General features: G+C 44.3%; 1 protein-coding gene across 1 annotated transcript in view; it reads left to right on the top strand.

The window, feature by feature from the left end:
• Nucleotides 1–15,230, top strand: part of LOC144591011 (organic cation/carnitine transporter 2-like) — a 52,337-nt gene that overhangs the window by 35,092 nt on the left and 2,015 nt on the right. Inside the window, exons 4-8 of the mRNA XM_078395359.1 lie at nucleotides 150–321; nucleotides 6,183–6,309; nucleotides 9,198–9,298; nucleotides 11,988–12,202; nucleotides 13,565–13,747. Coding sequence (XP_078251485.1) covers nucleotides 150–321; nucleotides 6,183–6,309; nucleotides 9,198–9,298; nucleotides 11,988–12,202; nucleotides 13,565–13,747 — 798 coding nt within the window. The remainder of the gene's footprint in view (nucleotides 1–149; nucleotides 322–6,182; nucleotides 6,310–9,197; nucleotides 9,299–11,987; nucleotides 12,203–13,564; nucleotides 13,748–15,230) is intronic.

The following is a 15,230-nucleotide window of genomic DNA, read 5'->3' as shown; positions in this document are numbered from 1 at the left end:
CTCATTAAGGTGAGATTCTTCAAGCTTCACATGGCACGGTTTATGGTTCAGCAGGTAAGTTAATGTTGGCAATTTTTACTTGAATATAAAGTGACAGTGAATAAAAATGAACTCACGAATCACTGAATCTTGTTCTACTCTCCTTGCAGGATCTGAACTTCTACAGAAATCCATTCGGGTTGCATACTCTACACTTGGAATTGGCTGTTTTTATGCCGTGGGTTACATGATGCTGCCTTTTGTTGCCTATTTCATAAGAGGATGGAAAATGTTGATATTGACCCTGACCCTGATCAGTTTGCTGTACATTCCTTTGTGGTGGTATGTAGACCCTTCAACCTTCAACCCATTCAATCAGTAGGTAATGACCTTATAAAGCTGGTGTCACTAGGATTCATTCTGACCAAGATAACCAAAATATGTCCATTTGCCCATGCCAGCAGCAGCAGCAGCAGTAGCAGCAATCAGTGTGCGTGTGTGTGAGTGAGAGAGAGCAGAGACCGTAGTATTGTGTGGGGGATAGTAGGGAGTAAGACCTGTGTGATCTCCCGGACAAGTATCGATCGCCTAGCTTGGGGTCGGAGAGGAATTTCCCGATTTTTTTTTTTCCCAAATTGGCCTGGGTTTTTATCCGGTTTTTCGCCTCTCCCAGGAGATCACTCAGTTCTTTTGGGTAGGCGGTTGGAGCGGTTAAGGGGGAGTATGAGTGCCAGGGCAGTTTATTGTTCTGGGTTTCGGATGTGGGGAATCTGGGAGTCTGATAGTCTTCCAGACATTCACATCTGCGCCAGGTGCAACGAGATGGGGCTCCTAAGGGACCATATTAAGAACCTGGAGCAGCAGATTGATGACCTCCGTCTGGTCAGGGAGAGTGAGGAGGTTATAGGGAGGAGTTATAGAGAGGTGGTCACTCCAAGACCACGGGAGGTAGACAAGTGGGTCACGGTTAGGGGGGGCAAGGAGCAGAGGCAGGGACTAGAGAGTACCCCAGTGGATGTACCCCTTGGCAATAAATACTCCTGTTTAGGTACTGTTGGGGAGTACAGCCTACCTGGGGGCAGCGATGGCGCCCGGGCCTCTGGCACGGAGTCCGGCCCTGTTGCTCAGAAGGGTTGGGAAAGGAAGAAGAGAGCGATAGTGATAGGGGACTCTATAGTGAGGGGGTCAGATAGGCGAATCTGTGGATGCAGTCGGGAGACCCGGATGGTAGTTTGCCTCCCTGGTGCCAGTGTCCGGGATGTGTCTGAGCGTGTCCAGGATATCCTGAAAGGGGAGGGAGAGGAGCCAGAGGTCGTGGTACATATAGGTACCAACATTATAGGTAGGATAAGGGAAGAGGTCCTGAAAGCAGAATTTAGGGGGTTAGGAAGAGAGTTAAAAAAAGGACTTCCAAAGTGATAATCTCAGGCTTACTGCCTGTGCCACGCGATAGTGAGAATAGGAATGGTGTGAGGTGGAGGATAAATACGTGGCTGAGGGACTGGTGCAGGGAGCAGAGATTCAAGTTTCTGGATCATTGGGACCTCTTCTGGGGGAAGTATGACCTGTACAAAAAGGACGGGTTGCATCTGAACCTGAGGGGAACCAATATCCTGGCGGGGAGATTTGCTAAGGTAATTGCGGAGACTTTAAACTAGTACGGTTGGGGGGAGGGACTCAAACACAGATAGCTAATAGGCAGTGTGTGAGGCAGGAGGCAGAAAAGGGAAACTCAGACCCAATATGTAGGAGAGAAAGAAGTGAAAAGAAATAAACTGAGAATAAGAAATGATGGGTCCCTTAAATGTGTATATTTTAATGCTAGGAGCATTGTAAGAAAGGTGGATGAGCTTAGAGCCTGGATTGACATCTGGAAGTATGATGTTGTGGCGATCAGTGAAACATGGTTGCAGGAGGGTTGCGATTGGCAATTAAATATTCCAGGATTTCATTGTTTCAGATGTGATAGAATCGGAGGGGCAAGAGGTGGGGGTGTTGCATTGCTTGTCAGGGAGGATATCACAGCAGTGCTTTGGCAGGACAGTCTAGAAGGCTCGATTAGGGAGGCTGTTTGGGTGGAACTCAGAAATGAGAAAGGTTTAGCAACACTTATAGGGGTGTATTATAGACCGCCAAATAGGGAACGAGAATTGGAAGAGCAAATATGTAAGGAGATAGCAGATATTAGTAGTAAGCACAGAGTAGTGATTGTGGGTGATTTCAATTTTCCGTACATAGACTGGGAATCACATTCTGTTAAAGGGCTGGATGGTTTGGAGTTTGTAAAATGTGTGCAGGATAGTTTTTTGCAGCAATACGTAGAGGTACCTACCAGAGAAGGGGCAGTGTTGGACCGCCTGTTAGGAAATGAGACGGGTCAGGTGACGGAGGTATGTGTTGAGGAGCACTTTGGGTCCAGTGATCACAATGCCATTAGTTTCAATATAATTATGGAGAAGGTCAAATCTGGACCAAGGGTTGAGATTTTGGATTGGAGAAAGGCTAATTTTGAGGAGATGAGAAAGGATTTAAAAGGAGTGAAACGGGACATTTTGTTTTATGAAAAGGATATAATAGAGAAATGGAGGATATTTAAAGGTGAAATTTTGAGAGTACAGTCTTTATGTCCCTGTTCGGTGGAAAGGAAAGAATAATAATTTGAAAGAGCCGTGGTTTTCCAGGGAAATTGGACATTTGGTTCGGAAAAAGAGGGAGATATACAATAAATATAAGCGGCAGGGAGTAAATGAGGTTCTTGAGGAATATAAAGAATGTAAAAGGAATCTTAAGAAGGAAATTAGAAAAGCGAAAAAAGGATATGAGGTTGCTTTGGCAAGTAAAGTAAAAGTAAACCCCAAGGGGCTCTACAGATATGTCAATAGCAAAAGGATAGCGAGGGATAAAATTGGTCCATTAGAGAGTCAGAGTGGACAACTATGTGCTGAGCCGGAAGAAATGGGGGAGATATTAAACAATTTCTTTTCTTCGGTATTCACCGAGGAGAAGGATATTGAATTATGTGAGGTAAGCGAAACAAGTAGAGTAGTGATGGAAATTATGATGATTAAAGAAGAGGAGGTACGGACACTTTTGAAAAATATAAAAGTGGATAAGTCTCCAGGTCCTGATAGGATATTCCCTATGACATTGAGGGAAGTTAGTGCAGAAATAGCAGGGGCTATGATGGAAATATTTCAAACGTCATTAGAAACGGGGATGGTGCCAGAAGATTGGCGCATTGCGCATGTTGTGCCTTTGTTTAAAAAAGGTTCTAAAAGTAAACCTAGCAATTATAGACCTGTTAGTTTGACGTCTGTGGTGGGAAAATTAATGGAAAAGATACTTAGGGACAATATATATAATCACTTGGATAAACAAGGCCTGATTAGAAACAGTTAACATGGATTTGTGCCTGGAAGGTCATGTTTGACTAATCTTCTTGAATTTTTTGAAGAGGTTACCAGGGAAATTGATAAGGGCAAGGCTATGGATGTTGTCTATATGGACTTTAGTAAGACATTTGACAAGATTCCACATGGAAGGTTGATTAAGAAGGTTAAATCGTTGGGTATTAATAGTGAGGTTGCAAGATGGATTCAACAATGGCTGAATAGGAGATACCAGAGGGTAATGGTTGACAACTGTATGTCAGGTTGGAGGCCAGTGTCTAGTGGAGTACCCCAAGGATCTGTGTTGGGTCCACTGTTGTTTGTCATTTACATTAATGATCTGGATGATGGTGTGGCAAATTGGATTAGTAAGTAAGCAGATGATATTAAGATAGGTGGTGTAGTTAATAATGAAGTAAATTTTCAAAGTCTACAGAGAGACTTGGGCCCTTTGGAAGGGTGGGCTGAAAGATGGCAGATGGAGTTTAATGCTGATAAGTGTGAGGTGCTGCATTTTGGTAGGACAAGTCAAAATAGGACGTACAGGGTAAATGGTAGGGAATTGAGGAACGCAGTGGAACAGAGGGATCTGGGAATAACTGTGCATTGTTCCCTAAAGGTGGAATCTCATGTGGATAGGGTGGTGAAGAAGGCGTTTGGTATGCTTGCCTTTATAAATCAGAGCATCGAATATAGAAGTTGGGATGTAATGTTAAAATTGTACAGGGCATTGGTGAGGCCGAATCTGGAGTATGGTGTGCAGTTCTGGTCGCCAAATTATAGGAAGGATGTTGACAAAATGGAGAGGGTACAGAGGAGATTTACTAGAATGTTGCCTGGGTTTCAGCACGTAAGCTACAGAGAGAGGTTGAACAGGTTGGGTCTTTATTCTTTGGAGCGTAGAAGGTTGAGGGGGGACTTGATAGAGGTTTTAAAATTTTTAAGAGGGACAGACAGAGTTGACGTGGGTAGGCTTTTCCCTTTGAGAGTGGGGAAGATTCCAAAAAGGGGACATAACTTCAGAATTAAGGGACAAAAGTTTAGGGGTAACATGAGGGGTAACATGAGGGGCGGCACAGTAGCGCAGCGGTAGAGTTGCTGCTTTACAGCGAATGCAGCGCCGGAGACACAGGTTCGATCCTGACTACGGGTGCTGCACTGTAAGGAGTTTGTACGTTCTCCCCGTGACCTGCGTGGGTTTTCTCCGAGATCTTCGGTTTCCTCCCACACTCCAAAGACGTACAGGTATGTAGGTTAATTGGCTGGGTAAATGTAAAAATTGTCCCTAGTGGGTGTAGGATAGTGTTAATGTACGGGGATCACTGGGCGGCACGGACTTGGAGGGCCGAAAAGGCCTGTTTCCGGCTGTAGATATATGATGATGATGATGATGTAACTTCTTTACTCAGAGGGTGGTGGCTGTGTGGAATGAGCTTCCGGTGGAAGTAGGCTCGATTTTATTATTTAAGAGTAAATTGGATAGGTATATGGATGGGAGGGGATTGGAGGGTTATGGTCTGAGAACAGGTAGATGAGACTAGGCCAGAGAAAGTGGTCGGCATGGACTGGTAGGGCCGAACGGGCCTGTTTCCGTGCTGTAATTGTTATATGGTTATATGGTTATATGAAAACCTCCTCACCTGTATCTCAGTCTGAAGAAGGATCTCAACCCGAAAACTCACCCATTCATACTCGCTAGAGATGCTGTCTGTCCCGCTGAGTTGCTCTAGCATTATGTGTCTATCTTTGGTGTAAACCAGCATCTACAATTCCTTCCTACACATTTCAACCTATTACCTGCCAGTCGATAGTGTGTCCACTGTGTTGGAGATGGAGAAATCAAGATTGGGGAGAGAGGTGTCAGAGATGGTGCTTTGGTGCTGTGAGGCGTCATTAGCTACTCTTCTGTCCTCCGGAACCTCGCCTGCGGCTACAGAAGATGCAAAGATCATTGTCAAAGGCTCCTGCAATCTCTTCTTTCAATAACCTGGGATATGTCCCATCAGGGCAGCACGGTGGTGTAGCAGTAGAGTTGTTGCCTTACAGACCCAGAGACCTCGATTTGATCCTGACTATGAGCGCTGTCTGTATGGAGTTTGCACGTTCTCCCTGTGACCGCATGGGCTTTCTCTGGGTTCGCCGGTATCCTCCCACACTCCAAAGACGTACAGGATTCATGCAATCTCCAGGCAGACAGCACCCGAGGTCAGGACCCTACCCGGGTCTCAGGCACTGTGAGGCAGCAGCTCCACCAGCTGCGCCACTGTGCCACTCTTACTGTCCCGGGTCCCAGGGAGCCGCGCACGCGGCGGGAGTGTTCCGACGAGCCGCGCGGGCCCGATCCACCCGCCGAACAACCACGTTGCCGATCGGTTCGCACTCCGGTAGGCATGACTCGCCCCACAGGCCTCCCAGGGGCCTGCAGAGAAGCCAGGTGGTGAGGCCTGTCTGGGCCGAAGGAGCCTTGGGGGTGACAGCGGGAGCCTCGACGTGGGTGGCGGCGGGGGGGCCTCGGCGGCAGCGGGAGCTTCGGCGGTGCTGGGGCCTCGACAGCAGCGGGAGCCTCGGCGGTGCTGGGGCCTCGACGGCAGCGGGAGCCTCAGCGGTGCTGGGGCCTCGGCGGCAGCGGGAGCGGTCGATGAGCGTGTGGGGGGGATGGGGAAGACAACGGGGACCCGGCGTGGAGGGACCAATTTCCCTCCAGGGATGAATAAAGTTTTATCGTATCATATCGTATCGTATTGTTAAGAAGTAATTTCACAAGTTCTTTGATGCTTCAATAATCTTGTTACAGAATACCTTGTTTAATTCTAGGTTTATTCCTGAATCTCCACGCTGGCTACTGTCCAAGGGAAGGATGAAGGAAGCTGAATCAATAATTCGACTCATGGCAAAGAAAAATGGCATCACTGCACCAGCAGTACTTTTGACTGACGATGAGGTATTGGGGCAAGACCATTTATTTCATTGCTGTGTGATTGTTCAGTTCTTTAATACAGAGCAACACTTTCCTCTCTGTTATTTTCATTTCGAGTGGATGTGGAGAGGATGTTTCCACTAGTGGGAGAGTCTAGGCTCAGAGGTCATAGCCTCAGAATTAAAGGACGTTCATTTAAGAGGGAGATGATGCAGAATTTCTTCAGTCAGAGGGTGGTGAATCTGTGGAATTCTTTGCCACAGAAGGCTGTGGGGGCCCGCACACAATTGATATTGTTAAGGCAGAGATAGATACATTCTGATTTGTATGGGTGTCAGGGGTTAGGGGGTAAAGGCAGGAGAATGGGGTTAGGAGGGAGAGATAGATCAGCCATGATTGAATGGCAAAGTCGACATGATGGGCTGAATGGTCTAATTCTGCTCCTCTCACTTATGATATCTCTTCTATTCAGAAGGTGATTACTCCTTGATATTGAGCCTTCTCTATCTTTCAGTCTGAAGGAGGGTTGCGACCAAAATCATCACCTATTCCTTTTCTCCAGAGATGCTGTCTGCCCTGCTGAGTTACTCCAGCGTTTTGTGTCTCTTTGGTATAAACCAGCATTTGCAGTTGCTCCCGACACAACTTGATATTGTTTGGGCCAACAAGTCTGTCCCACTTCCTTTGTTTTTTGTTATCCTCTTGTTTTCAGATGATAAGTCTTCACCAAGTTAATCGATCATAAAAAAATTAATAATGTAAACCTGAGTTCACCCAAAAATGAATGGACATACATTTTCGATCAGACTTCACTGCAAAAAAATTAGGCATGAATATTCTGACAAATATGCAGCTGTACTATAACAACTGCACAAATAGGGCGGAACTATGGCAAAGTGGTAGAGTTGCTGCCTTACAGCACCAGAGACCCGGGTTTGATCCTGAGTATGGGTGCTGTCTGTAGGGAGTTTGTACGTTATCCCCGTATCCTGAGTGGATTTTCTCCCGGAGCTCCGGTTTCCTCCCATACTCCAAAGACGTACAGGTTTGTAGGTTGATTTGCTTGGTAAATTTGTAAATTATCCCTGGTGTGTAGGATAGTGTGTGTGAGGATCGCTGGTCGGCGCAGACTCGTTGGGCCGAAAAGCTTGTTTTCCATGCTGTATCTCTGTACTAAACAAAACTACAGGAGATTAACATGAACTGTGTGTTGTAACTTCTCACTGGATAGAATTATTTTGGATTTTTTTTATTAGCAGTAATTTGGAGATAAGATCACATTTGCCTCGTTCCATTATAAGACAGGTTCAGGTTTATTATTGTCACGTGTATGGATGTGCAGTGAAATGCTTTGTTTTACCTGCTATCCAATCAAGTCAGATAATGCTGTGCATAAACACAACCAAACCAAACTCAAGCACAATAGGTGGAGCAAAGATACAGAATGCAGAATGTAGTTCTCAGCATTATAGATATATATTACATAGGATCACTCTCAGATCATCAGCAAGATTGTTTCACTAATTCTCAGATTCTTGCCAATTTCCCATGGGCTTTATCCTAAAACATTTATTAGTGAAAACAGCTCTATTGCTTGTCATATTGAGAAAGGAAAAATGTTGAGGTTTTGTGTTAGACTTCACTTTAGACTTTAGAGACACAGTGTGGAAGCAGGCCCTTCGGCCCACTGAGTTCACACCGACCAGCAATCACCCCGTACACTAGCACAATCCTACACATTAGGGACAATTTAAAGATGACAATTAACCTACATACCTTTACGTCTTTGGAGTATGAGAAGAAACTGGTACATCCGGAGACAACCAATGCAGTCACAGGGAGAATGTACAAACTCCGTACAAACAGCACCCATAATCAGGATCAAACCCGGGTCCCTGGTGCTGTAAGGCAGCAACTCTACTGCTGTGCCACCATGCTGCCCCTTGTGTGATACACAAATGTCACAATCTAGATATGATTGGATGTAAGAGTTTATCTCCACAATTGTTAACCAACACTGGAGAGTAGATCCTCTACTGAAATAGTCATTTGTAAAAAATTCTCCAGAGATCCATGTTCTCCAGAGATGCTGCCCGACCCACTGAATTACTCCAGCAGTTTGTGTCTTTTTTTGTAAACATGCAACTGCAGTTCCTTGTTTCCACATGTGTTTGAAAATTGCACATTTTTACAAAAATTCTAACTAAATTTCGGAGCACTATTTATGGAGTTGGCACCATTAATCAAGATTCAGTTTTGGAGTTGTGCAGATTCTAATTTAACTTTACATGTGGGAGAATATTCAGCATATTTTTATAAAGCCATAAATTTCATTGGGTTGAAATTTAATTTCCACTAGGCCGCATTTGCTAGCAGTTTGGGGAAGAGGAACGATGCTGAGATTTAGGAGGTTGTGCCAAGGTTTTTAACGCATCTTTGCAATGTTTGTGCAACCTTGCTCAATCCTCTGTACAAGCTGTATACAGAGCTGTATAGATGCTGCATACAAGAACAAAGGCGGACCCAGCATGGGGGAACAGCTGTGAGGTATGGAGGGGGGGGGGAACAAAGGAGGACCTGGCGTAGGATATGTTGTAACTTTGTCGTCGCCCTTCATGTGGCGTCTATTTGCATACCTTGGGTGTGTAAAACAAAGAATATCACTGTGACTTGTCACATGTGACAATAAAGTATCATTCATTCACTCATTTATTCATTCATTCATTCATTCATTCACTCATTTATTCATTCATTCATTCATTCATTCATTCATTCATTCACAAGCTCACAGAACATATTGTGAATCATCAGTTTCTGGACATCCCATGCCCAATGTGAATCAGGAGATGTGGATAATAATACTGACACTTTCCTTTGCCGATGCAATGTTGAATCTTCTGTTTTTCTTCCAGCTTGAACATCTGCAGAATAAACAAGTAAAACATGTTCCAGTTACTCAATTGATAAAATCTTGCAATATCATAGTCATCACAGTCATTAGCTTACTCATGTGGTAAGTATGAGTTTCAAGAAGAATATTCAGATGTGTTTATTAAAAAATATCTGTGAGGAACAGCGGCGCGGCGAGAGTATTGACGCCTCACAGCATCAGAGTCCTGGGTTCAATCGCAACCACAGATGCTGTCTGTACAGTGTTTGTACGTTCTCAATGTGACCGTGTGGGTTTCCTCCAGGTGCTCCGGTTTCCTCCCACATTCCCAAGAATACCGCTTTGTCGATTAATTGGCTTCGATAAAATTGTAAATTGTCCCTAATGTGCAGGATGCAAAGCTGGCATAACAGAATTCGTGTATGGGTGATCGTTGGTCGACAAGGACCTTTTTTTAACCAAATATAATTTAAATTGATTATTTACAAAAGTGCTATTTACAATACAAAACAATACAAACAAACACACCACCAAAATAAAGCAAATATTCTAAAATACTAAATCACTAATTCCCCATCCTTATTGACGATCCATTCCAACCTCTGCGGTGTCCAACATTCCCGGAAATCATCCACGGCATCCGTGGAAAGCGTAGTCCCTTTCTATTACCACCCGTGCGCGGACGTGACCCCGGAAAAGGGGCAGGCAGCCGACTCAGGCAGAGCCCTCTTCCATCTGGCGCCATGACTCATGGATGGCCAGCTTTGCGAGGACGAGGAGCAACCCAACCAGGACATCTTCGGCCCTACCATCTCCCCTAGGCACAGGGTGTCCAACGATGAGGATGGTGGGTGTGAAGTGCAGCCAGAAGGCAAGGAGCTGCCCTTTTAGATATTGGAACAGGGGCTGCAACCTCACACATTCTATGTACTCGTGGAACACAGATTCTTCCAGCCCGCAAAAGTGGCAGGCGGCTGGCGAGTCTGTGAACCGCGAGAGAAACAGGTTGCAAGGGACACCTCGGTGCTGTAACCTCCACCCGGGCCCCCGATGTAGAGGTGCAGAATCCCTGCGTAGAAGGGCCCCCATTGGGAGGCTCGAAAAGGAATTGGTGGGCTGAAGGGCCTGTTTCCACGCTGTATTTCTAAACTGGTAACTCAAATTTCACTGTACCTTAATTGGTACATGTGACAATAAACTGACCTTGAAACTAAACTAAACTAAACTAAAGTAATTTCTACATATTTTCCACTGACCGGATTTTAATTATTTGGTTTAGTTGAGAAATACAGCATGGAAACAGGCCCTTCCGCCCACCAAATCCATGCCGACCATCAATCACCCGTTCACACGAGTTCTATATTATCCAATTTCTCATCCACTCCCTACATACTGGGGTCAATTTACAGAGGCCAATTAACCTACAAACCATAATCTGTGCGGGGACCTCTGATGTTGTGATGTATACAAATAACCTGGATGTAAATGTAGATGGGTTGGTGAGTAATTTTACCGATTACACCAAAATTGGAGAAGTTGCAGACAGTGAGGAATGATGTCAGAGATATAATGGATATAGATCATCTGCAGAAATTGGAAGAGAAATGGCAGTTGGAGTTTAGCCAGAGAGACTGCAAGAGTTTGCATTTGTGAGGTTGAGAGAAAGACAAAAGTATACAATTAATAACAAGACCCCTAATAACATTCATATACAGAGGGATCCTAGAGTCTGTTCATAGCTCAGTGTAGATGGCAGCACAAGTGGCAGGGTGGTAAAGATGGCGAATGGTATGCTTGCCTTCATTGTGAGGGACTTTGAGTGTAAGAGTCAGGAAGTCATGATACAGCTCTATCGGACTTTGGTTGGGCCGCATTTGGAGTATTGTGTACAGTTCTGGTCGCCCCATTGCAGGAAACGTGGAGGCTTTGGAAAGGGTGCAGAGGAGGTTTACCAGAATGTTGCCTGGATTCAGCTGGAGGGAGAGGTTGGATAGACTAGCATTGTTTTGTCTGGAACGTTGGAGGTTAAGGGGAGACTTGATGGAAGTATATAAAATTATGCGAGGTATAGAATGGGTAGACAGTCAGAATGTTTTTTCCAGGATGGAAATGTCCACACTAGAGGGCACAGCTACAAGGTGAGAGGAGGAATGTTTAATGGGGATGTGTCAGGTGAGTTTTTTCCACAGAGAGCAGTGGGGGCCTGGAACACATTGCCTGGGGTGGTGGTGGAGGCAGATACGATAGTGGTGTTTAAGAGGCTTTTAGATAGGCATATGGAAGTGCAGGGAATAAAAGGACATGGATCACACACAGTAGGTGAGATCAGTTTATCTTGGCATCACATTCAGCACAAACATTGTGGGCTGAAGGGCCTGTTCCTGTGCTGTACTGTTCTATGTTAAAACAAGGCTGCAAAGGCTACACATGTTACAGGTTCTACAAACGACATTAAATCAAATGGAAGAAAAAATCCAAGAAAAAAGACAAAAGATAGACACAAAGAGCTGAAATAACTCAGCGGGTCAGACAGCATCTCTGGAGAAAAGGAATAGGTGACGATTTAGGATGAGACTGTTCCTCAGACTGAGAGTCAAGGGAAGGGGAAACGAGAGATATATATACGGTGATATAGAGAGATATGAATGAAAGATATGCTAAAAAGTAACGATGATAAAGGAAACATTGTTGGCCGTGGGCAAGGTGAAAATGAGTTACAGAGAATGAGACTCAACAAGACAACAAAAAGAGGCTGGGAGAACATTAAAAACAAAAGTGTTTGACAAGAAGTATTTTGCCTTTTATTTTGCAGGATGATTATAGCAATTGGATACTATGGTCTGTCTCTGAATGTCCCCAATCTCCATGGCAACGACTATCTGAATTGTTTCCTCCTTGGTGCCATTGAGATTCCGGCCTATATCGCAGCCATGTTTCTCCTCTGGAAGTTTCCACGCAGGCTCAGCCATTCAGGCATTCTTGTTCTGAGTGGAGGTGTTCTGCTCTTCATGAACCTCATACCATCAAGTAAATTTTACACTGATTCTATCGTGATCCTAGTGTGACAACCGCGAACAAGCCTTTAGACATCAGACTGCACTTGACTTTAGAGATACAGCGTGGAAACAGGTCCCATGGCCCACCGAGCCCGTGCCAACCAGAAATCACTCCGTGCACTAACACTATCTTACACACTAGGGACAATTTAGTTTTCTAAAAGCCTATAAACCTGTACGTCTTTGGAGTGTGGGAGGAAACCAGAGCATCCAGAGAAAACTCACACGGTCACAAGGAGGACTGCCACATTATATCTTTCCTGTACAGATTTATGGACTCAATACCACCTCCACGACACCAACATGATACAGTGTCTGAAGGAGGGTCCTGACCTGAAACGTCACCGTTAGTTCAGTTTAGTTTAATTCAGTTTTGACAAACAGTGCAGAAATCGGCCTTTTGGCCCACTGAGACTGTGCGAACCAGTAATCCTCACACATTAACACTATCCTACACAAGTTAGTGACAAATTTACAATTTTACCAACCCAATGAACCTACAAATCTATGTCTTTGGAGTGTGGGAGGAAACCGGAGCTCCCAGAGAACACCCCACACAGGCCACAGGGAGAACGTACAAACTACATACAGACAGCACCCATGGCCAGGATTAGATCCGGGTCTCTGCCGCTGTAAGGCAGCAACTCTACCGCTACACCACTGTGCCACTGTGCATTCATCGCAGCAATTAACAGTCTGAGCTACCAAATGAACGAGCTTCATTGAATGGCCAACCACCTCTTACACCAAAGTGTCAAAAATCACATCAGAAGGCCCTGTCAGTTTGTAAAGATGAAATACACTGCATTGCTTCCTTTATTTAAAAAATAAATCCACACAAACCAATTTTAAAGGCAGAAAAAAGATACAAAAGTTTCCCAATGTTTACTCTTTGGAGCTAACATGATTGGAGCTAACATGTACGTGCAATCGGAGCAGGCAAGATAACGCCCAACCCAGGCGACTATTAACATGTTAACCACAGAAGCAGATCTACAATCACATATTGCACTCGCTCCACACTCTTAAATCTCTACTCCTACAGCAACATTTCTTACATTAACTATGATCTCCTTAAACTCCTCCACATTATTCCCTTATCATGTATCTACACACTGTAAATGGCTCGATTGTAATCATGTATTGTCTTTCCACTGACTGGTTAGCACACAACAAAAGCTTTTCACAACATCTATTGACAATAAACTATTGACAATAAACTATTGACAATAAGTGACTGGGGAAAACTAAGCTTTGTGTTGCGTTTGTGACTGATCCACACAGCCAGTTGCAGACCGACAGCATTAATACAGCTCTTCCTGATTTTTTCTAGATCTTTCAATACTTTCTACAGCGATGGTGTTAATTGGAAAACTGGGAAACACGTGTGCTTATTCCATGGTTTATGTCTACATCTCCGAACTGTATCCAACCCCGATGAGAAACACAGGTGTTGGAGTGAGTTCAATGGCTTCCAGATGTGGCAGCATTATTTCTCCTTACATTGTTTTACTTGGTAAGGCAACAATGACACCTCTTGAATTTTTTTTTAAATAGAGAGATACAGCATGGAAACAGGCCCTTCGGCCGACCAAGTCCACTCTGACCAGCGATACCCATACACTAACACTATCCTACACACACTAGGGACAATTTACAATTTTACTTAAACCAATTAACCTACAAACCTTTACGTCTTTGGAGTGTGGGAGCAAATCAGATATCTCAGAGAGGACCCTCGCAGGTCACGGCGAGAACATACAAACTCCATACAGATAGCATCCGTAGTCGGGATCTAACCCAGGTCTCTGGCATTGTGAGGCAGCAACTCTACCACTGTGCCACCATATTCTTGTCGAATATAAGGATTTTTGACACTATCCCTACGACCATCCCCCACACTAGTTCTCTGACCAGTTTCACTGTCTTGAATAATTTTATTGATTGTATGCCTCCTTGTCACTTTCACCTCAGCAAGCAATGAACCATTCTACATTTCCTTATCATCGTCTGCTTTGATCTGTCGTTTTCACACATTACCCTTCCATATCTCTGTGTCTCCCTCTCCCCTGACTCTCAGTCTGAAGAAGGGTCTTGACCCGAAATGTCACCCATTCCTTCTCTACGGAGATGCTGCCAGTCCCGCTGAGTTACTCCAGCATTTTGTGCCTATCTTCGGGGCAAACCAACATCTGTAGTTCCTTCCTACACATGAAGGAAGGTTCATTAGTCTTCATCAGTCACAATACTGAGTGTAGAAGTTGGGATATTAAGTTACAGTTGTACAAGACATTGTGACGCTGTATTTGGAGTATTGTGTGCAGTTTTGGTCACCCTCTTATCGGAAGAATGTTACGAAGCTGGAAAGAGTGCAGTGAGCATGTTGGCAGAACATGAGGGCCAGAGCTATTCGGAAAGATTGTGCAGGCTACGACTTTATTCCTTGGTGCACAAGAGGCTGAGGGGTGATCATATGGACGAGTATAGTTATTTGTTTTGCATGCTATGCAATCAAATCAGCTAAACCATACATACATATATACATACATACATACTACATACAATCAGTTCAAACTCAGGTACAAGAGATAGAGCAAAGGGAAAGATACAGTGTGCAAAATATAATCCTCAGCCTCATAGCGTATCAGTTCCTTCCACAAAGTCCAATGTCCTCAATGGGAAACAGGTGAATGGGACAGTACCCTAGGTTATGGAATATATCATTGTTAGTGGTGATGTGAGCTGTTGAAATTATTTTGGAGTTGAAATATGGAATGATATTTGTTCGTATCTCAGTACTTGAGTATGTATTAAAGGAAGGGGTGACAGATTCTGAACACATACTCCCACATTATTTGAAATTAAGAACAAGAAGAAGGCAATGATGCATTTGATTAACACAATGAAAGAAAAATGACCCATATCAGTTTGTCAATTCCCTAGCCAACTACAACAGTGAAGTAAGAAAGATTTAGTCTTTAATTTCCCAGTAATAATTT

This window comes from Rhinoraja longicauda, unplaced genomic scaffold (assembly GCF_053455715.1).
Source record: "Rhinoraja longicauda isolate Sanriku21f unplaced genomic scaffold, sRhiLon1.1 Scf000475, whole genome shotgun sequence".
Taxonomy (NCBI): Eukaryota; Metazoa; Chordata; class Chondrichthyes; order Rajiformes; family Arhynchobatidae; genus Rhinoraja; species Rhinoraja longicauda.
This window is presented reverse-complemented; position numbering and strand designations above follow the sequence as displayed.